Genomic DNA, 24647 nt, shown 5'->3' with positions numbered 1-24647 from the left:
ATTATGAAGAAACACTAACATAACCATTTCAAAGCATATTTTTACAGATTTTCGATAGAATTCAGAGCCAGCATTGAAAGTTACGACGTTCCGTATACGAATACGTCTACATAAACAATGCGATGAGAGATAGAAAAAAATGGGTGTATATACAAATTTCGAGAGCTGTTGCCCTGTCGTCAGCACCACATCCAGCCCATCGACTATCCACGAATGCATCGCTTAAATAGCCACTAAATTTGTCAGTGTAACACCATTGGAAAATCCAATTTACATATTAAATACATTCCTGGCAACTGGTTCTAGCAAGGATATATCATTTCGTTTTGAAACCAAAATATACCATGAAGTATATTAAAGGTTTACAAGTCAATATTGTATCTCACTTTTGTGTCAGCATTGCTTACATGGACGTCTTAGGATGCGAAATGCTGGCTCGGAATAGAAAATCTGCAGAGATGAAATTCAAAAGAACATCGCATTTCTAATCCAAAAGTAAGTCAGAACCGATTTGTAAACCTTTGATGTGTTTGGTGGTACATTATGGTTGCAAAACGAAATACTGTGTCCTTGCTAGCAATTAATAGAAAAACAACCATCCGTCGACTCTAAATGACATATGTAAACTACTGAAAGACATGATGCTGTAATTTTGTCTGAGAGGTGAATATCATCATAGCAAAGACTGACAGGCGTGTTTTTGTGTTCTTGGGCTTTGTCAAAGACTTGGACCTGTTGCTAGAAGCATAGACGATAATCATTTCTCCAATACACAGGAAACCGCGAATACCACAAGAATAACAGCAACAACAATTAAAGAAGCGGTTGCGTTGTAAAAAATCCTCGTATAAACAAAAGTTAGAAATATTGCAAAATTCCCAATTTACGGCAATGAGTCGATAGGTGAGGCCGAGAAATGAGAGAGTCGTTCATTAAAATGTAATAAGGGATCTGGTAGGGTTCCCAACTGAAGTTTTCGAGTTCGAACTTCGTTGGAATCAGAGTGACGATAATTAAATAACATGGGTGGATTCACTGAATCATGCAGCTTCACTTTAATAATTGGTCTTTTCTGTCTCCAATATATCACTGAATGATGATAATAAATGTAGGCTTGTATGTGTGAGAGTGTGTCTAAATCTATTAACGCCTTTTCTCCATGGAAAAGCGACAACTCTACTAATTTCATTGATTATTGATACATACGTGTGTGTGTGTGTGTGTGTGTGTGTGTGTGTGTGTGTGTGTGTGTGTGTGTGTGTGTGTGTGTGTGTGTGTGTGTGTGTGTGTGTGCATGTGTGTAATTCAATTTTCTACGACTACTGTCACGACTACACTGATTGCTTAACATGTCCGTGAAAATATTATTTATTTAACATAGGTGTATATAAATGAATTAAGGAAAGACTGGGCGGTGGTGAATAAACTGGGTGTATATTATATCTGACGGTGTGTAGAACATCAAAGTTAAGAGGCCACGTGTATGTGCGTCTGTGAGAGAAAGAGGATGAGAAATTATCATTGTGTAAATATACAATTATACTTGTGCATGTGTGAGTATATTTGTGTGTTTGTGTGTGTGTGTGTATGTAAAACACCCACACACACACACTACAAATGTATGTGTAGTCAGCATGTCTAGAAATGGGAAAATACTGTCACGTTTTAACAGATGCTTCGAGGTTCAGCGTATACATTTGTATTAGTATACATATATCTGTGTGTATTTGTAGATAGGAAAATCTACTGCGGTTTATATGTAACTGTGTCAACTATATAATATATATATATATATATATATATATATATATATATACACACATACATCAACGTATATTGTGGTCTATGCACATGCATACATTTTTCTGTAGTGTATATGCATGCATATATACATTTATACGTCTAACGTGTTTACGTGTACATATATACATCCATATGTCGCGTGCTTGTGTTTAAATGTATATAAACCAACGTATAGTGTGCCCATATGCACGTTCGCACACGTGTGAATGCGATATGTGTGTTTATATACTTTAGACATTTATATTCTTAAAATACAGCAATTCACAAGAATGAAGCCATATGAATACTCTCTCTCTCTCTCTCTCTGCTTACAGTTTTGATTGCTCCCCCTTCAGTTGCTACCCCCAACACCACCACCACTACCACACCTACAGTCAATAACATTCCATAAATATAATTCCACGGACATTCATTGTCCAATGTCAGCTGCTACAAAGGAACGATCATCAAGCAATACGAAGTGGGCACCAAACGCCGAGTAGGAATGGCCGTTGAGTTGAGTGTCTTCTCTAACAGCACCACTCCTTCCGATTCTAATCACCAAAATAACACCATTTGTCACAACAACGGAATATTTCAGTATTTGACAGACATGTCAGGTGGAGTTCTATGGATTCTGGCGTTCGTTTTTGCTTTAAAATAGCCGACGTTTGCAGTAAACAATTGGTTTAGAAAGTTTAAAGATATCACTTCAAAACAAAATAATAATGACCGACTTTATACGCGTGCGCGTGTGAAAGAGAGAGAGAGAGAGAGAGAGAGAGAGAGAGAGAGAGGAGGGGCATATATATACATACATATGTGTATATATATATATATATATATATATATATATATATGCATATATATACACACATATGTACATAATTACATATATATCCTTATAAGTATGCATATATGGATACAGGATGTCACAAAATGCAAACAACATGAAATACGAAATTAACGTTGGGTACGTAAAGAATGAGAGAAAAAATTGGAAAACAAGACAAGTAACATAAAAAAACGACCCTTCGTCAGTTGTCGGCTTTCCTTCTACTCCTTATTTCGAGCAATGAACGACAAGACAAGACTTTGAAGGCAGTTGCTCCTGCGAACCAAAATAAAATTTGGGATTTTGCGGAGGGTCAAAGTTACAGGACATACAACAAACGAAACGAATACAAAAAGGGAGCACCATTTTAAAGAATTACTATGTTTTTAAATCTCGATAGATATTCTTTCGGTCTCTTTTGCCGAACCATATAATTGAGAAACAAACTTCTAAACCACACAACCACGGTCGCATGTATTTGAATATTTGGATGAAATACAGCCACACACCAAATATCCAATCTGAGTCATAAAAGGTGAAATCGAAGAAAGCATAGGATAGGGTAGGACTTGAACTCAGGACGGAGCAGAATCTAAAGTAAAGCTACATGGCATTGATATTCTACCTTCTTTGTAACTTTTAGGACAGAGGTGATGAAGATTTGTCATGGGGAAGATGAAAGGCAACTGCAGTAACAGAACTAGAAATAGACAACATATCAAAGATAATTATCCTCTTCATACAGTATATTATCTACGTTTAGAAAATTAATTGAGATAATTAATTGAGTCAACTCCTAGCGAGGTTGACTTAGCGTTTCATCGCCAAACTTCATGCATCAAGAATCTTGCTCAGATTAAAAGTTTTAAGCTTTGAAGTTTCGCAGATTTCGATTTGAACTCAGCCTGAGATTAAAGTATTAGCATTGGACACGTGATGCACTGGACGTTTCTTTCTTCCATAAAACAGTAAGTTCCATCTTCATAAAAGGTGGAAACATAAAATGGTTGACATCTTAAGGTTTTTCTCAATAGGGCAAGAAGACAATTATTCGAACCGGTAACATTTGAAAGGTCAACTGATGTCGTAGTTTCGGCTTCTAGTCGTATCAATCAACTAATATTCCATGCAATCGATCAGTGATCCGTTGTTGTGATTATGAAACTGTGAAGTCAAAGAGATTCAGACTTTAAAAGGACATCATTAATGACAAATGGTTGGATTGAAGAGAAATTGTAGATGCCAAAGCTTTCTACCTCGCATTATTTATGAGGAGCAAGAAAGAGACTGAAGAGGAAGAGGAGTTGTGGTAGCAGCAGACGTCGGTTGCGTGGTTGATCACCGTAATTAATTCCAGCAAACCTCAGTCGTTGGGAGTAAATACGACGTCATCTAACTCTCACCTAAGACACACTGGCTTTATAACCAAAGAGATAGGGTCATTGATATATGGTTAAGAAGTTAGTTTGGCGACTACAGGATTTCGGGTTCGATCTCATTGCATGCATGGAAACTTGATTTTGCCATTACTCTGAGCTAATCAAAGCCTTGCCAATAAAATTTGGCAGACAAAAATAGTGTCGAAGCTGGCTGGAAGCAATGTCCCAGAGATTGGTGGGGGGGTGGCTACACTTAACCCATCTCTCAATTTGATTGAAAGAAGTAGGAAAGGTTAGACATCGAAACATAAGACGACCGCCAGATGAAAAAAAAAAAAAAACTGCTATCAGGCTCAATAAAAGGAGCCCGAGTTATTGACTGCAATTACATACTCGAAGTTAGTGGTGTTGGCAGAAATTAAATCAGCTTACAAATACACGTTCACTTTACTAAATTTATACTCGGGCTAAGCCCGAACAGCCAGAGTGCCAGAGTCGCCACTGATATATATATATATATATATATGTATATATATATATATATATATATATATATGAGAGAAGGAGAGAGAAAACAATGCAACGTGTTTCATACACTGCTCCCATGCACACACGCGCGCGCAGAGTATGTGTGTGTGTATGTTCTAGGTTGAAGGAAGTCAGCTTTATAGAGGAAACCATAGAACTTTCTGGCGATGAATATCTTTCATTGAAGACTGTTGTACAATAATATATATATACATATATATATTTACGTTTAATATGCATCGAACTCATCAGCGTGGGTTAATATGGCGTGGCTGCCTTCTTTATCACAAATGTATCTTTGTCAAGTGAATGCGTGTAGAGGCAGCATTTTAGGACTTTATCAAAGCGCATGTGCAGCGTGCGTGTGTGTGTTCAAGTGCAGCAGACATATCATTTTTGAATGAGAGAGAGAGAGAGAGAGAGAGAGAGAGAAGGAGTGAAGTGTTTGGTCCCTAACGTAAATGAGAAGGAATCAAACGACGATAAATAATTAAAGAAATTTATTTGATTAAGGAGATGGTGAAAGAAAGGGACGAGAGGGGAAAGAAAAATGTAAAGAAAGGAAGGAAGGAAGGAAGAGAGGAGAATTGCAAAGAAGAGACAAAAATAAATGATACGGATTAAAATCTATAAATAAGAAAAAAAAATAAATGAAATAGAGAGAAAGAAGGAGATAAAGTGGGAACTGAAAGTGAAAGGGAAAGAGAGAAAGATTGTGTTTGTGTATGTGTGTATATATATATATATATATATATATATATATATGTATGTATGTATATGCACACAATGATGATGATGTTTAGTATTGAGACGGCACAAGTGTAAACATCTCTATTTCAACATCTGCACAGAATATGGTATTTTATTTTCGCTTTGTATATTCACTTAAATCAGTGAAATTTTTCTTCTTAGAAACTCATACAAATGGACACTTTGTGTTGGTGAAGCTTATTTAATCCGGTCGAGTGGTTTGTTACTCGGGAGTTTCCACGGCGCGCCACCACTTCTTCAGGCAAGTTAAATTAGGTGAAAGGGCGAGTCACACTTACACACAGTTTATTTCATGTGCGTATATATTTGATTGTGTGTGAGAGATAGAGATAAAGCACTACACACACACACACACACACACACACACAAACACACACATATATATATATATATATATGTGTGTGTATGTATGTATGTATGTATGTATGTATATATGAGACTTAGAGTGCTATAATACAGTATAAGAATAAATATTTCAATATAAAACTGGATTGTTAGAGATAAACAAATTAATGCGATTATTTATACACAGTGACGAATATAAATAAAACATTAGTTTCGTTGCGAATCACTGTGGACGTATACACACACACACATATATATACGTAAACACAAAGATGATTGGAAAGAAACATGTGCAAACAAGATACACACACACACAGAGTCAGAACCCATGTGAATTATCAAAGTAGCGCCAACAACTGCAAAATATGCAGCGGTGCACAGCAGACACGTGCATGCGCACACACAGACACATCAATCATACGATGCAGGCTGCAACCACCTTTGTGAGTGTGTGTGTGGCTGTGTGTGTGAGTGGCTGTGTGCGTGTGCGTGTGCGTGTGGAAATACAACCTACACGTTTATTGTTTACACACAGACACATGTCACTATCTAAACCAGTCTTTCTTTCTCTCTCTCTCTCTCTCTCTCTCTCTCTCTCTCTCTCTCTCTCTCACACACACACACACACACACGCACACACTAAACTATGTTGACACTGACATATTCTTAGATGCGTTTGGTCAGTGACCCTGGTAGGAAAAGTAGTCAAAATCTTGAAAATCACATCCTCTTTATATAATAGCACGCAGTTATACATATGGATACTGTTGTCCTAGGTAGACTTTGCATGAAAATCAAACGCAATTAACTAAAATGTTTTGGATCTGAAGTCTATCTTGTTAAAGGTCCGTTGGGACTCAACAACAACATACAAAAAAACCCCCAAAACTGTTTTGAACGTACACACAAAACCATTATGAATATACATAACTTGTCTCCACGGTGGTGTCTTCGTTTTGCACATGCTATCACACACACACACACACACACACACACACACATACAGAGTAAAATGACAAAACAAAGGAGAACTTCTGAAAATGCAAAAATGGAGGTTGAGTGTTCTTCACACATTTCCGGTTACACAATATGTCTACACATACAAACATATATTCCATTTTCTGCCCCGTTGAATTTCGTTTACATGGTCGTCTGACCAGGAGACGGTGATTATTTGAGAACCAAATTATGGGACGTGGGGTCGAATCCACTCTGTACGTTTCCATTGTGTTTCTGGACAAATTCCTTTGGATGTCCCAGATGAAGGGAAACCTGTTACCAAATTAATCTGCTACAGAAGCAGGGAGGAGAAGCATTCTAAGCAAAACATCAATCCATCCAGTCTATACGACCCCTATAATCCCTCCTTCCCCTGTTCTTATCACCACAAGGTATTTTCTTTAGGTCCGTCCCTATAAATCAATCAGACCGTTTTAAAGCTAAATAATTAACTAAATGATTAAAATAACAAATGTGTCTTACCTCCAATAATGTGGGGAATAGCCGGGACACTGGTCTCCGCATTTTTGGCAGATTTTCCCCTTATCAGCTTCCTGGAAAGGATCGGGACTCTGCGAAAATAAAAATAATTAAAATAAATATAACTTTGTAAACAATGAGGAGTTTGTTTGAGTTTTTCTTTATCGTTTCTATTATAGACACAAGGCCTGAAATTTGCGGGGAGGGGGTAAGCCGATCACATCGAGCCCAGTGGGTAAACTGGTGCTTATTTAATCGACCCCGAAAGGATGAAAGGTAAAGTCGACCTCGACGGAATTTGAACTCAGAACGTAGCGGCAGACGAAATACCTCTAAGCATTTCGTCCAGCGCGCTATCGATTCTACCAGCTCGCCGCCTTCGATGTTTTTCTTTATCATCATTCTAATATTAGGCTGGTAGAAACGTTAGCACACCGGACGAAATGCTTAGCAGTATTTCGTCTGTCTTTACGTTCTGAGTTCAAATTCCACCGAGGTCGACTCTGCCTTTCATCCTTTCGGGGTTGATAAATTAAGTACCAGTTGCGTACTGGAGTCAATGTAATCGACTGGCCTCCTCCCCCAAAATTTCGGGCCTTGTGCCTAGAGTAGAAAAGAATTTATGAATACATCATTAAAATTCTACCGAAACTGCTGTCGTAAATGTTAAATGCTATTTGGGCCCTCATATATCACAGCTCCACCTACAAATCCTGTTGTCAAAGTAGAGATGAAACAGTGCACATTTTCTCCGTCTTCACTACTTTATACTGGTTTTACATTGGTTGTTAAATGGTTTTGCTCGTTTTGTTTTAGTTGAAGATAAAACCGACTTTTTCCATTGGTTTCACGACACACTTCGTGCTTTCTTCGTGTTTTCCGATCGGTACCAAATCCAGATTATGTAACATCTTGGTAGTATAGTTCCATGTAACGCTGAAGAATGGAATTACATGGAATGGAAACACTCAGATCAGGATTGGAGGCGGAATGGCAGGATTGCACGCAGCTGTTTTGGTGCTGACCATTTAGGACGGTTGACTGGAAATTGAAGCTGTTTTGGCAACAATACGATTTGCACTGGAAGTAAACACACTCTCTTGCACGCAGAGATATACACATTCAGGTAGAGTCAATGAGAGAAGGGCAGAAGGAGATAAGTTATTAACAGGGCACGATTAGGATGAACTCTTTCCCTCTCCTCATACATACAAAGCGAAATATGCTTACTCATATAAACAAAGAGAGAGAGAGAGAGTGAGAGAGAGAGAAGGGGGAGTCACATTAGTCAGCGTCTATTCAGTGACGCCAAATAGCCGCACCAAAACGGTTATGCCGAAATGTCTCCTATCCGAGAGAAAGGCCCAATGGTAATGAGGGGAACAAAACAAAAATCAATGGAGGCTGGACGATGTATTAAGAAAATGCGGTGGGAGAAAAAGGAAAAAGGACAGAAAAGGAAGATTTCTATAGATGGCAAACTTCAAGAATTGGACAGACTCAAAATAGAATGTATTAAGACAGCAGAAGAAAGACTGGGATGGTAGTTCATGGTCCTGAACCTGATAAGTGTAGTTGGTACCGTCTAATGATAATGATGGTTATAGAAAAGGACGTTTGTGTGAAAACCTCAATGTGCCGAATAATCTGTGGGCAGACTTCACTTGATTAGCAAATATGTATTTTAAAAAGTTATCTGAAACGGCACAACAAAACCTGCTGTGGCACAAATCAAAGCAGCCATGGCGGCTGTAGAATAAACTGTACACATAACATAAGGCAACGCGTCAGCAAAAGGGAGATAAGAAACAAAGACAGCGAGGTTTCACTGAAGAAGCACTGTTACACCGTCGGCTCACAAAAGCTTGAGGTTTAATGTTTTCTACTTTAAGCACAAGGCCCGAAATTTTTTTTGGGGGGGGGGGGGCAGTCAATTAGATCGACACCAGTATGCAACTGGTACTTAATTTATCGACCCCGAAAGGATGAAAGGCAAAGTCGACCTCGGCGGAACTTGAACTCATAACGTAAAGACAGACGAAATACCGCTAAGCATTTCGCCCGGCGTCCTAACGTTTCTGCCAGCTCCCGCCGCCGCCTTCTGAGGTTGTTTACTTGTACCACGTTTGTTCTGACCAAATAACGATGGGTCAATTCTTCTGCAGGGTTCTCTGATTTTAATGAGACATCAAACGCTAAATTCTTTTCTAATTAGCAATAAGTAACATACATCTTCCTTTTTATTAAATGATTCTAATGGGAATAAGGACCATAACGAATAATAGACTACGGTGTTGACCAAAATCAACGCAGTATATTACAAGTATTTAATTGACGAAACAATACATTAAATAGCTGACTTGTAGGATAAATATATCTATATCGAAAGATGTACAAGATTTAACAGAAACGATGAAAATAAAATAAGACGTTTGTTTACATTTGTCAGTTTCCTTACTTACTTGTTTACACAACATCACTTAATCTTGTCTCATTTCCGATACAAACACATCTTTTCATTCTGTCTTAGAGACTCTGAAGAAATGTGAGAATTAATCTTGACATCGCAAGAATCGGTGAATCCGTCATGAAATGTCTACATCAGTATCATTACTCACAGCGCTCGGCAATACTGCATTGTTGTACCTACATAGATATATGTGAACTGAGCCGTTGAAAGTGAAGGGGGCCAAAATACATTGTATATAACAAAGGACGAAGCGGCGACCTCTATGTTGGCTGGCCTGGACACGACTGGCCATTTGCAATTTTCTGTATTATTGACAGAGTCTTTTAAAAGATACTTATACACACTTCACGTAAACAAATACAGACATATACATACATGAATACACTCACACAAATTGGAAGGTAATTACATTCAAAGCATACTAACAGCTCAGCCCCCCCCCCCCCCCCCTCCACCTCTAACCTCAGACAGTTTATAAATAAAAACAGGTCTTCCACATATCTTCTTCCAATTACCAATCTGATAATATCTTAATTACTTCAAGAGGCCAACAAATTCCATCCTTTCTCCCACCCCCAAGAATCTTATTTTGTACACGTTAGAAAACGACTGCGCGCAATAACGTGCCATACTCCCACCCCACCCCCGTTTGTGGTGTTATATATAAACACTGAAGGGTGCTTTTTCATACACCTAAATTAGGCAGGCCTAGTGCACTTTTACTCCAAGGTTTTGCTTTAATAGGGCTTCGGAGTGAAGCCTCTGCCGAAAATGTTACCAAGCCACTCAGTTTGATTGGTTGAATTCTTCTTAAATTACAGATTTCGAGACTTCCTGATCTACTGCCAAGAAGAGGTTGAAACGGTTGGTACTTCGTGAGTAACAAGTCAAATAATTACGAACAGACGTAATGCGGCGAGTAAGATAAACTCTATTCGAGTGAGGGAGAGGCAAGAGGCAAGCAGTGCTGAATAATGTTGAGCTTAACCGAACAAAGGTAAGTGAGAGAACCTAAAGACAAAACAAAAAAACTTTTGAGTTTAAAAACAAAACTTTTGACTTTAAAATGAGTTATGGTACCGAAGTCACAATTTATTAAAATTCAAAATAGATGACGTGGAATCGGGGAGGTGTTAAACAGGGTAGACAACTCATGACATCTTTGTATTATTAGACCTCTTTAGCTAATGTGAAGACCGGGGTGCATGTTACTTGGTAGACAGGAGAGAGAGAGAGATTTAAGATTCTAAGTTAAATGTCCTTAAAACACACACAAATAAAGAATCTTTTCTACTCTAAGCGCAAGGCCCGAAATTTTGTGGGAGGGGACCAGTCGATTAGATCGACCCAGTACGCAGCTGGTACTTAATTTATCTAACCCGAAAGGATGAAGGGAAAAGTCGACCTCGGTGGAATTTGAACTCAGAACGTAAAGATAGACAAACAAAGAATGATCTAACAGTCTTAATACAAACCGAGAACTGTTAATGTACCTCTCACCTCTCTCTCTTTCTCACACCTCCTCTCTCATCACACCCATATTTCCAATGCATACATTACTCATCCACCCCACCTTCCAACTTCTCAACAATTCCAGCGCAGCTGACCACTGGCCTCTCCTTCATAATGCCAGCCGCCCGGATCAGCCACGACAGTCGAACAATTTATGCCAGGACAGTTGAACAGGATAGTTCTTGACCAGTTTTTACGAACATGAACTTTTCCATTGTGTTATCCAGAGGACGTTTTCTAACATTTGTTTGTCGTGAATATATTTTGAGGCATCTAATGCTTTATCTGTTTAAAATATATAAAAACAAATGTGTAACAAAATAAATTTATATGGAAGTTCCTGAGGAGGGAGGGTCTAGCATTTGGGACTGAAATCTATGACCCCCAACCCCCCACCGCCGAATTGGACACCACTGCACATCAAAGATCCTGCCTTCTCTGTCTAAAGTAAGTTTAGGTTTGAAGGGCCAACAGTTATTCAATACCCTGCTAATAAACCTTCAAATATTCACGAGGAATAAATGTGAATGTGCTCAAAGGACATGGAGACAAATCTTTGTTTGAGATACCAGATGAATTCTACATCAGGGTATGCATCACAAAAAGAGGGTAGGGGCAACGTTGTTCAACTCACTGCTTCATCAGAACCAAATCCGGAGTAAGGTACAGGAAGCGAGTTCGAAATAAACTAGTAATCACACTGAAAGTAGAGCCCCAGCATGGCTGCGACCCCTATCGAAAACAAGAAAAGAAACAAAGAGAATAAAGGCTAGAGATTTCCAATTCACCCTGTGTCACTGTATACAAACGTACGTGTGTGTGTGTGTGTGTGTGTGTGTGTGTGTGTGTGCGTGCGTGCGTGCGTGCGTGTGTGCAGAGCTTTATAAATACGAAAGAGTTTATGTCTGAGATTTGATGTTTGTATTTGTAAGAGTAAGCAAGAATAGAAGTAATGGACTTATCAAGCTTAAGTTTCGCTCCCGCTTCTTGCTTATTTTCAGACAGTGCTTATGCTTTTAACGCTATTCATATCCCCAGACTGAATGGTATTGCCCAGGTGTCGATACCATAACGACATCAGTTAGGCAGCTGATGATGGGCGTATGCATGTAATGTGCTTGTTGAGTGTGAGCCTTTTGTATCTTGTGTTCTCGTGGTTCTAGGTTGCCCTTCATTGAAATGCTAGTCCTCGTAGGGTTGAACCTGTTTAGGGGTTCTTTGTGGTTGGCGTTGCCGTTGTTTATAGTGCACCATACTTTGCCGTAGCATGCTAGGCTTTCGTATCTAACACTGGTAAGGATAATACTTGTTTAAGTTTTTTCTAGTTTATGGTAGTTTTGTTGCATATATACCTGTTTGTACTTATGCATGTGTATATATATATATATATTATAAGGTTTTTAACTTTTAAATTTTCATATTCAAAAGAGACAGAGACTTCAAACTCGATATATCGATTTATTCACCACTCTATGTTAACATTTCTGTTAATGATCCCCTAAGGTAAGTTCTTATGCTATATTGGTAACGGTTGCTACATCCTCTGGAAAATTATTATACATATATATATATATATCATACGTGCACGGTCCATGGAAACAAGGGAAGCAAATGTTTCCCTTACAAATTATAGAAACAAAATTCAAACTTATTTTTCATAAGATCGTTCTTCTGATGTTCTGTAAAATTAATATAAACTACATGACAACATAGGCTTCAGACTTTTACTGTCGGAATTAGCATGAGACGACATGTAGTGCAGACGACACAAAAAACCTGTGCAAGGGAAGCAACATAAACCATTGCATCCGTTTCGGTGTAATATTTTAATATTTTTTCCCATAAAAATGCCAACAAAGACAATTTTTTTCTAGTAAGGGCTAATAACAAATAGTTTTAGATGCTAATAAATGCTTATATGCTTAGATTAATTTATGTCAATTTGCAATACCTATGATATATATAATCTTACGTTGTTATGTAACACTTACATGCGAAAAGGGAAGCAAGTTGACTTTCTGCTTCCATTCGAAAAACGGTGAAAAGGTAGCTTTCAACGTTTATTCAACTAATATTTTATATTTTTCTCAAATTACAGAACATCCTTAATATAAAATGTGATTTAAATTATTTTTTAAAATTAACTATATAATGTGAACATATCAATTTGATTCAAATATCTATGTGACAGAAAATTTTGGTCACTGCTTCCCCAGAAAGATCAACGCACGTCCCTGATAATATATATATATATATATATATATATATATATATATATATATATCATTTTGTCCACGTTTTTTGCTACGTCCTGTATCCAGATATGCATCTATATATACATGTAGATGTAGGTATGTACATACATGTACGTATATACGCATATACTCATATTATTTGTATATATATATATATATATATATATATATATATATATAATACAAATGTCACCATACATAGGAAAGATTTATTTTTTTTAATAAGAAACAGTTAAATAGAAAAAACTGTTATAAAAAATAAATTGTTCTTATGTATGGCGATTTTTGAATCAAACTGTGTGTGTATATATATATGGGAGAATATACAAATAATAACAACAGACGAGGACAGGTGGTGTAAATAACAAAAGTATATATTAGTATGACGCTCGGGAATACGGAAAGTCTTTGACGTTTCGAGCTACGCTCTTCAACAGAAAGAATACGGAGACAAATATATAGAAGTATATGCATATATATGTATGCATGTGCATATTTACATACAGGTATATACTACTCATGAATACCATTCGTGATGGCAACAGCTGCAGCAATGTGGCTTTGCAGAAAATAACCCGCTAGTATGTTACTGTTTCCTAGCAACAATATTATCTGATAATCCTTGTAATTTCTTGAAGTCAGCTTGGTGTAAAACTCAATGAGGGAGTTGGTAAAAACCAAGTACCTTTATATGAAATAAGCGCCGTGCTTGCTTGCTTAGACACAGACACACACCTTTATAAAATATATACAGACGGTGGAAATGTGTTGATCGAGGACTGTTTTTTTTTACGAATTACATATAACAAAAGGCCGTCTATACAGTCTCTTGTCCACCAAGAGACAGCCACCAGAGTTCCCAAAACAGCATCTTAGAAAAGAAGGATACGCGAAACCCTTTTAAAAAATTGCTTGACTTGTTTCAGTTAGTAGACTGCGGCCATGCTGGGGCACCGCCTTCAGAAACTTTTAGTCGAATGAATTGACAAACTACTTGTTTTAGTTTTAGCCTAGTATGTTGGTATCTTTTGCCGAGCCGCTAAGTTACGGAGAAGTAAATACACCAACACTTGTTGTCAAACGGTGGTGGGGAACCTCACATACAAAGACAAATACATACATACATACATACACACATATACCATTTGTTTCTACTGTTTTGTTCTTACTGTTCTGTTTTTGTTACCACTTTGACCCTCCGCAAATCCCAATTTGTATTTAATTTGCTTTGCGGGAACGACTGTTTTAACGAAGTCACGTCTAGCCTCACGCGGGGTAAATAAAACAGGGGACAACTGATGAAGGGATTGTTCTTTATATTGCCTGTCTCGTTTCTCTATTTGTTTCTTTCGTTGTTCGAAAAAAAGTTCGTTTTCCATGTTTTTGTTTTTCCTGTTCTCGTTTTTCATGTGGTTCACGTTTTTTTTTGACGTCCTGTACCCATATATGCATGTGTATATACATATATATATAGGTATGTACATATAGGTATGTACATATAGGTATGTATATATGTATATATATGTATTATATGATCGAACGCTACGCATCCATTTCCAAGTAAGTTTTATTTTGTATATATATATATATATATATATATATATATATATATATATATGTCAAACTTCTTTCAGTTTCCGTTTACCAGATCCGCTCCGAAGGCTTTGGTGAACCCAAGGCTATAGTAAATGATACTCGCCCAAGGGATTGGGAAGCAAGCTTCTCGCCACACAGCCACAAAAGATAAACATAAATGAAGCGGTAGTCAGAGTAGAGTGCGCCAGTAGAGTATAGTAACGTAGAACAAACGGGAGGGAGGGAGGCAGAGACAGGAGGATTGACAGATATCGGTGGGTTGCTGAGAGAGAAGTACTCAATAGGAAAAATATAGAGCACCGTGATGACCAAGAGCCGGTCAAGTGGTTTGTTCCTTTGGTGTTTTTCCAGTCTCGCTTTTGGAAACGGCTGAACGCCGTAACATCAGGGTTACAGGCAACCGGCTTAAAGAAACTCTGTGTATGTGGGGGGGGGCGTAGGTGGGAGAGACAGAGAGAAACAGGTTCGACAAAAGTGATAGCAGTGTGAATAAAAGGAAAGAGCGAAGAAGAGAGAGAGAGAGAGAGAGAGAGAGAGAGAGAAGAAAGGAGAGAGAGAGAGAGTGAAGAAAGGAGAGAGAGAGAGAGAAGAAAGGAGAGAGAGAGAGAGTGAAGAAAGGAGAGAGAGAGAGAGAAGGAAAGATCGAAGAAATGAGACAGAGAGATAGAGAGAGAGAGAAGAAAAAAGCGAAGAAAGGAGAGAGAGAGACTGAGGAATTCGTTGTTCAGTTGGTTTGTCTGAATTGGCAAATTGTAAAGAGGACACACACACTCACACATACATGACGCATAACGTACACACACACACACACACACAGACACAACACACACATGTATACGCTTACGCATTCACTTTCATAAATGCACACATGCACATGTGTGCATGTGCATGTGTGCACCCACATGCGCCTACTTTCCAGTGTTTTCTTCTTTCTCTCTGGGAACGTTGCCATAGCAAAATGCGTGTGCATGTGTGTATACAAAGCACGTGAGCGTGCGTCTGTACGTAGTGTGTGTGTGTGTGTGTGTGTGTGTGTGTGTGTGTGTGTGATATGTGCGCGTCAGTGTTTGCAATGTAATGTTTATATATAGAAGGGACACAAACCAACAGAATGGCAGAAATGAGAGAGCGCCAGGTTAAATACTGATCTAAGATCGTTATTGTTGTAACCGTTTCTCTTGGCTTCAAGTCAGTCCTAGTCTAACAGGTTTACTGATCAAAGGTAATTCAGTCGTGGCCATCCCGTCGTTTAAGAGGTATCGAAAACTTGCCACTGTCCACCGTGTCCTGACCGTTTAAAAAGCAGTACAGTATGATACGTATCTGATTTCTTGCCCATTGACTAATCTCGCAGGGGCTTCCTCAATGTTCGATTTCATCATGACACATAGGTACCAGTAATATACTGAGATATATTCACTAAACTATACAACTTTATGAACTATCATTATTATTCAGGCGATTTACACGGGGACGTGTGTGTTCACCGCCACCTGACAACTCGTACCTCCAAACGCTTTTCTTCCTCCTACCTCCTATCTCCATCTTATCTACATTCTCCCTCCTACTTCCAATCTCCATCTTAACTCCATTCTCCCTCCTACCTACATTCTCCTACCTCCCTCCTACTTCCAATCTCCCTCCTACCTCCATTTTCCCTCCGACCTCCATTTTCCCTCCTACCTCCAATCTCCCTCCTACCTCCAAACGCCTTTTTCCCTTCTACTTCCAATCTCCCTCCTACCTCCATTCTCCCTCCGATCTCCATTTTCCCTCCTACCTCCATTCTCCCTCCTACCTCCAATCTCCCTCCTACTTCCATTCTCCCTCCTACTTCCATTCTCCCTCCTACCTCCAAACACTTTTCTAAGTTCCTTTAATGTTTATTCGTACTTCTTTCTTTCCTGTCTCCCTTCGGACATTTGTTTGGCGAATTTGATTTAGCTTCATTGATCTGTGAGTAGCCTTCACTGAAGAGACGGAACCACGTCGAAACATCACGGTGTCCCAAAGACTCCTTACACTAATAAATCAAGGGTAGTGTGAACACGCATTGTCTGAACGAAAAAATTATTCCCCGACGACAAACTACGACAGTGATTAGCATATACACGTTCGAAGTAGCCGGAGCCTATTCAGCATGAATATGTACGTCATTTTATTTTATTTAAAAAAAAAACGGGGAATTAAATTTTTTCCTGCAAATGCAGACATTTTCCCTATCTTGCTGTTGGCTAGTCCTTTCGTTTTTCCCAAAATGTTCATAATTAAGATATCTTTTATCTGTTTAATTAATGCCTTTCTATAAAAGCAGTGTTTTTTCTTTTTCACTCACTTCGCACTCCGTTTTGAAAATCTGTCGATCATATTTTATTCTTTTTGATTCAAGCTGGACATCGCTGGATGTCAACACCTTATTCCCGGTGTCTGGATTAAACAGCATAATTCCAGGTACCTTGATCAATATTTTACAGCACAATGGATTCATTCATTTGCATGCAGTAACTGTTTCACAACTATATTTCATTATATTGTTCTTCCAACAAAAAGAGACTTTAATTGAATTTACTTGAACATTTTAGTATGCTTGCATTTTCTTTTTTTTTTTTGTTCCATCTGATTCATAACGATGTCAAGTGAAGTGAGTAACGCCGCCACTCCCCTCCAAACAAAACAAAAAAAAGACATTTCAAAAGAGTCAAGACTTACTCTTTTACTTGTTTCAGTCATTTGACTGCGGCCATGTTGGAGCACCGCTTTTAGTCGAGCAAATCGACTCCATGGCTTATTCTTTGTAAGCCTAGTACTTATCTTATTCTATCGGCCTCTTTTGCCGAATGGCTAAGTTACGGGGACGTAAACACACCAGCATCGGTTGTCAAGCGATGTTGGGGGGACAAACACAGACACACACACACACACACACACACACATATATATATATATGTATATACATATACATACATACGACGGGCTTCTTTCAGTTTCCACCTACCAAATCCACTCACAAGGCTTTGGTCGGCCCGAGGCTATAGTAGAAGACACTTGCCCAAGGTGCCACGCAGTGGGACTGAACCCGGAACTATGTGGTTGGTAAGCAAGCTACTTACCACACAGCTACTCCTATAACTTTTGCAATGTAATCAGACATTTCTCAAACATGGGAAACCTTAAATTGTGTTGTCTTAGCAACAACAAGAACAACAGCGAAAACAACACAGACACAAGTTCTGCTGAGTGAGACCAGACTGTTTGGAATCATCTTGGCCAATTTTGCTCGAATTAACTGAAACATTTAATCCCTGATTACGGAAGAGGAAATGGCGCAGTCCTAAAGAAAAAAGTGGTAAAATTGTGTTCTTAAAGACTTCTCTTTCGCTGCCAGAGTGAAAACCAATTTAAGCTCCAGAAACCAGTTGAGGGGGGAGGCTCTAGCAAATTATCTAGGCTCGTGGGAGTGAGGAAGAGTATCAGAAACATGCAGAGACTGTACGCGAAACGCCTGCTCATGAGTTCCATTTCCCCCAGGGAATGAAATAGCCTAAAACAAAGGTAAGAGTCAAGAGAATGGCGTGTAACTAGATGTCAATTTTGTAATGCAATATGGACGAGTGAATGACAAGCGTACATGGGATAATCCAAAGAAGTCAGCATAGATTAGCAAATCCTAATGAAACCAGAAGACCACAAGGTCATTCTAGGTTGGTACCCTGTTGTGGGTAGTGAATCAAAGACAATACGACTGAGTGTGGAGGCCCAGTTTTAACATTTGTGGCAGCAAAGGCCACTTGAGAGCTTCCTGTCCCGAGAAGCTCAAAAAAAAAACAGTCCTCGATCAACACATTTCCACCGTCTGTATATATTTTATAAAGGTGTGTGTCTGTGTCTAAGCAAGCAAGCACGGCGCTTATTTCATATAAAGGTACTTGGTTTTTACCAACTCCCTCATTGAGTTTTACACCAAGCTGACTTCAAGAAATTACAAGTCACACACAACAAATAGCTCTAAGGATGGTAGAAACACATACCTCGTAGTCAGTTCCGGTGACTGGTAAATAAGAGACAGATAATCACAAAGCTTCCCCTACTAAGAGTAACATCCAATCGCCTTGTGATGAGTATGAGAGGATGGAGCAACAAAATAAAAAACTAATTGATAGAGAAACCATGGTAAAAAGGACAGAATCAATCCACCTACACCCAGAAGAAAAATAAATCTACAAGAAATACAACTGAGAAGTCCAAATTAAGGCCCAACAAAACCGATTTTACAAGACTTCATTATGGAAATAAACCTTTAATGGACGATGTAAACAATTTATAAGATTTTGGTCAACAAAATGTGAGAATACGTGACAAAAAATAGTATCTAATAGTGTGGAACATTTCAGAAGCAGGTTGTTGGTCAGAGTAAATTGTTCATGGATACGAAATGCAATATCTAAATCATAAACAACACGCGGGACCCTTCTTCTTTATTTCGACTGTTTAACTTCTGATAGGCCACTTTCAGAGCAATACACTATAAATAACCTAAACGGAGTGCAAGACAAGACTACAGGCCCCAAGTTGTTAAGCGTTCTGACCCCATCTAGATGAACCTTATATGATTTGTTTTTCATACAAATGTTCAACCTGACTCTTATTTTATAAGTATTTAACCCGTTTATTAAGGGCTCATCCGTTTGTCTATTACAGAAATATAAAATTGTGAAAACAAGAAAAATAAGACGTAATATTCGAAACATGGTTTGATTTTACTTTAAAATTTTTACAATTTAACATTTTACAACTCTACAAGTAATTTCATGCTTTAAAAACAATCTTTAGCTAAATGGAAGTGTTCTGCCACAAAGAATAGCGCGAAAGAGGAAATAAAAGGAACTCAATAAGGCTTTTATAGTTTTATCCTCTTTCATTCTAAGCTGGAGACTTCATTAACCGTCGCTTCGAGTTTCACGTCTGCGATCTTCGGTGAAATTTCGAAGCTAGGGTAGCAGGCCGGCTGATGACGACTGCTGATATAAACAGAGCAATACCGTCGTCATGGCAGAATAGACCAGGATGGATTGCAAAATAAAGGCATCAAGTATCACAAAACTCATTGAATAATGAACACTTTATGTTGCTTAAGATTACACCCAAACAAACATTATATGTGACAGCGCAGAAAAATCTCCCTTTTTTTTGTAGTCTGTCATCCCTTCCCCACCAACCAACTCACGTAGCATTATTCACCCCCTCACCCCCTTTATCTACTATTCACCACATCAACCCTTCTTCAATCCTACCTAATCTCTACAATTTTCGTCTACGTCCTCTGCCTCCCCTATTTCTTATCTCTCACCCACCCCCAAACATTTGTGAAACCTCCGCCCATCCACACTTTTACTTCTTCTGTCCCCACTCCCTTCAACACACCTCGTATCTTGAGGTGGGGGTCCACCTACACGCCTCTTCACCATTTTTATCCCTTCCACCTTAATCACACCGAACCTTTCTTCTAAAATGTGGAAAGTCATGGAGTCCCTCGACAGCCAAATACCTCTTCTGTTCAGGCCCCTTCTCTGCTACTTTAACCCCTCATCACTTAGCATAAAGCCCCTCCGACTCGAGAGAATTATAGATCTGCAAACATCATGGCAATCTGACTCGTGCCAATGCCACGAAAAGTAGCACTCAATACGCACTGTGAAGTGGTTGGCATTAGGAAGAGCATCCCAGCCGTAGAAACCATGCAAAAGCAGACAACGGGAGCACGATGCGGTCCTTGGGCCCATCGGATCCTGTCCAACCATCCAACTCATGCAAGCAAGAAATATAGACATCTAAATAGAGTGTGTGTGTGCGTGTGTGTATGTGTGACTCCAATTTAATGTGTGTGCGCACACATACAGAAAATTGAAAATGTCAGATGATGTAAACTGAAAAGTCACCAAAAAATTATAATTTTACTGCAGTATTTTCTGCAGATAGTTTATTTTATGAAGCACCGATCTAGAACAAACAGCCAACTCTATGTTATCTATAAATATTTTAACTAATACCCAGTAGTGACACACGGTGAAAATATTTATACAAGGCAGTTTACTTTAACATAAAGCTGTCTGTTCCATATCGTTGCTTCATCTAACTCCATAACCACACAAAATACTGCAGGAATATTATAATAACTTTCTTCTATTATTAACTGAAGATGATAAAACGTCTTCACACATCAATCAATATTGCTACCTACACCAAGACAGCGAGTTGGCAGAATCGTTAGTACGGCTGGTGAAATGTCGATGAGCTTTTCACCCGTTTTACGTTCAGATCTCAAATTCCACCGAGGTTGACTTTGCCTTTCATCTTTTCGGGGTCGATAAATTAAGTACCAGTTGCGTACTGGGGTCGATCTAATCGACTGGCCCCCACCTCAAAAATTTCGGGTCTTGTGCCTAGAGTAGAAAAGAATATTCCTACCTACACCAAGACAGCGAGTTGGCAGAATCGTTAGCACGCGGGGCGAAATGCTTAGGGGCAGTTCACCAGTCTTTCCGATCAGACCTCAAATCCCAGTGAGGTCGACTTTGCCTTTCATCCTTTCGGGGTCGACAAATTAAGTACCAGTCGAGCATTGGAATCGGTATAATGGGCTTACTCTCTCCTCCGAACTTGCTGGCCCCTCGTGCTGAAATTTTAATCCAATATCTACCCGAGATTTCGATTGTCATGAGGTGTTTTATTTACTAGAGAGGTACATAGTACCGTACTATGTTCGAACTGGGGTCTTTAGGCCTAAACGAAATCTTGTATTGCTTTCGTCCTCTCGGCCACTAAAACAGCAACTCTCCCAACGGTTATATAATATAGAATCTTTGATATTTAGCGGTTTAAGTGATTTCAATTCTTTTTAGAGTGCTGTCAGATTTAAACAAATAGCTATCTCTTCTCTGGGCGGAAGAAACCTTGTAGGGGTGGGGTGGAATATCTGACATGGTTTCGAATCCTGTCTCGTTGTTCTCTTCAGTAGTCATAGATATTTAATTAAAATACTGGAGAGATATAATCGGTTAAAAGGGTTGAAAAACAAAGACAAAACGAATTTATTTAAAAGAAATAAATATATTGGTGGTGCCCCAGCATGACCACAGCCTTAATTTTGAAATATATAAAAGATTACATAAGATGACAATATAAGAATATTAAATGTATATGAATATTTTAGCTGTGTACAATACATTAGAGTATTTGAGATCGATATACGTGTATAAATACATCAGGTGTGTATATATTAGGTGTGTATGAATATATTGGATGTATATAGTATATAAATATACGAGATCTACGAGGGTGAGTCGAAAAGTAATGCCATTTTGTTTAGGACAGGTATAATTACCGTTTCTCTCAATAGCAATGTTCCACCTTCGAATGATAGCATGTATCCCTGCCCCGTAAAATGCTGTTGGCTGTTCTTTGAGCCACTTCTTCACTACCTCCACACTCACCAGATTTAGCGCCTTCAGACTATCATCTCTTCGACCCCACGAAAGAGGGTTTGAGAGGCAAACATTATTCCAGTGACGAGGAAGTGAAAACTGTAGTGAAGAAGTGGCTCAAAGAACAGTCAACAGAATTTTACGGGGCAGAGAGATACATGCTCTCATTCGAAGGTGGAACATTGCTATTGAGAGAAACCGTGACTATGTTGAAAAGTAGGGATGTGATCCACAGAGGACCAGCTTCCTTTTGATGTATGATACATGTTCCTGTGTTGGTAATTATACCTGTCTTAAACAAAATGGCATTACGTTTTGACTCACCCTCGTCTATTGGTTCTATATTCGATATATATATATATATATATATATATATATATATACATATATATATTCAATGCATTTATATTGGATGAAATTTAAGTATATTGTGTATTAGATATAGCTAAAAATTTATGTAAGACCTAGGGTGCATCATCATAATTTATAGAAAGAATTGACGGTGGAACAGCACGAAAAGTTCATAAAATTTCTTCGAGGAATTTAACAATTTATTCTCTGGAATATTATTTGCTCACACCTGCCAGCCTCTTTAATGATAAACTTTCAATGGCACCAACCACATGTTGGCTGACGATGACTGCTGTCTTTAACAGAACATCAACATGTGGATGGATGGATGGACTTCCCGTCCATTAGTGTAACAGGTTGGTGTGTTTAGCCAAGTCCCGGCTTCTTGGTATGCGACGAAGTTACACAGTTGTAATACTTCGAAAACTCACCAAATGAAGAAAGCTCTTCGCATTATTATGTGATAACTCACAGTCTCTCTCTCTCTCTAACTTGAGTTAACAGATGTGTGTGTGTGAGTGTTTCCATTGATACTCGTATTAGAAAACTCCAGAACACACACACACAACACAACACAAATAACAGAGTTAAGCGCGCGCGTTTCATTGATATCTGTTTTAGGTTACTCATTTACACACACACACACACTCTCTCTCTCTCTCTCTCTCTCTCTCTCTCTCTCTCTCATCTTTTCCAACAGTTTATTATATGGACGTTTTTTTTTCCTCTTTTATATTTTTCGTTTCTACTTAACACCGCCCCACCCCTAATCGGTACACACCCCACCATCCGCGCATGTGCATAAAAAAAAACAGTGATAGAGAGAGCGAGGGATTATTTTGTGGAGAAAGTTTGTAAAGAAAGACACAAGCGTGGCTGTGTGATAAGAAGCTTGCTTCCCAACCACATGGTTCCAGGTTCAGTCCCACTGAGTGGCACCTTGGGCAAGTGGCTTCTACTATAGCCTCGGGCCGACCCAAAGCCTTTTTAGTAGACGGAAACTGAATGAAGATTGTCGTACATATGTCTGTGTTTGTCCCACCACTACAGTTTGACAACAGGTGTTGGTTTGTTTACATCCCCGTAACTTAGCGGCTCGGCAAAAGAGAACGATAGGATAAGTAGCAGGCTTTTCAAGAAAAAAAAAAATACTGAGGTCGATTCATTCGACTAAAAAATTCTTCAAGGCGGTGCCCCAGCATGGTCGCGGTCTAATGACTGAGACAAGTAAAAGAGGAAAGATAGCAACAGACACCGGTGTATTTGCTAAAACATGCTCACAGCCCTGGGGTACGTACACACATACTTGAATCAGTGGATGGACACACAAACACACTGACGAGCGCATTAACGAGAAGTGTCTTTTGAATACGGCACGAGACGCGTGTAAACATTTCTTCCTTTCTTCTTTCTTTCATTCTCTCTCTCTCAATGTTCTCAATGTGGCCTGTGTGTTTTCTGTACTCTGGTTATTATTATTTTCTTGTCTACGTTTTGTTTGCAATGTCCTGTACCCAGATATGCACCTATATATACAGGTAGACGTAGGTATGCACATACCTGTACATATATATGCATATACCCATTTATTATTTGTTTTATAGATATATATATATATGTGTGTGTGTGTGAGAGAGCGAGAGACAGAGAGTGTGTGTGTGTGTGTGTGTGTGTGTGTGTGTGTGTGTGTGTGTGTGTGTGTGTGTGTGTGTGTGTGTGTGTGTGTGTATGCATGCAAGTGTATACAGATACACAGTTCGCTTTGAATCTTGTCTTTTAAAGTACAAAACCCTCTCTTCTCTGCCTCCCCTCTCACTCCCCCCCGCCTCTCTCCCCTCGAGCCATCGATGACCCCGATATTAC

At 38.8% G+C, this 24647-nt stretch overlaps 1 protein-coding gene across 3 annotated transcripts in view; it reads right to left on the bottom strand.

The window, feature by feature from the left end:
• LOC106873219 (uncharacterized) overlaps positions 1–24647 on the bottom strand; it is a 153583-nt gene that overhangs the window by 109048 nt on the left and 19888 nt on the right. For 2 of the 3 annotated variants that reach the window (XR_016240896.1, XM_089348311.1), the window contains exon 2: positions 7123–7211. Coding sequence is in view for 1 of the 3 variants with exons in the window: in XM_089348311.1 (XP_089204437.1) it covers positions 7123–7164 (42 nt within the window). In the remaining 2 variants the exon portion in view is untranslated. Of the gene's footprint in view, positions 1–2647; positions 3782–7122; positions 7212–24647 lie in introns of those variants that run through there. The other variant, XR_016240897.1, reaches the window with a different exon arrangement.

Source organism: Octopus bimaculoides, chromosome 1, assembly GCF_046866305.1.
Source record: "Octopus bimaculoides isolate indiv1 chromosome 1, ASM4686630v1, whole genome shotgun sequence".
NCBI classification, from domain to species: domain Eukaryota; kingdom Metazoa; phylum Mollusca; class Cephalopoda; order Octopoda; family Octopodidae; genus Octopus; species Octopus bimaculoides.
Note: the sequence above shows the minus strand (reverse complement) of the source record. Positions and strands in the feature narration are given on the sequence as shown.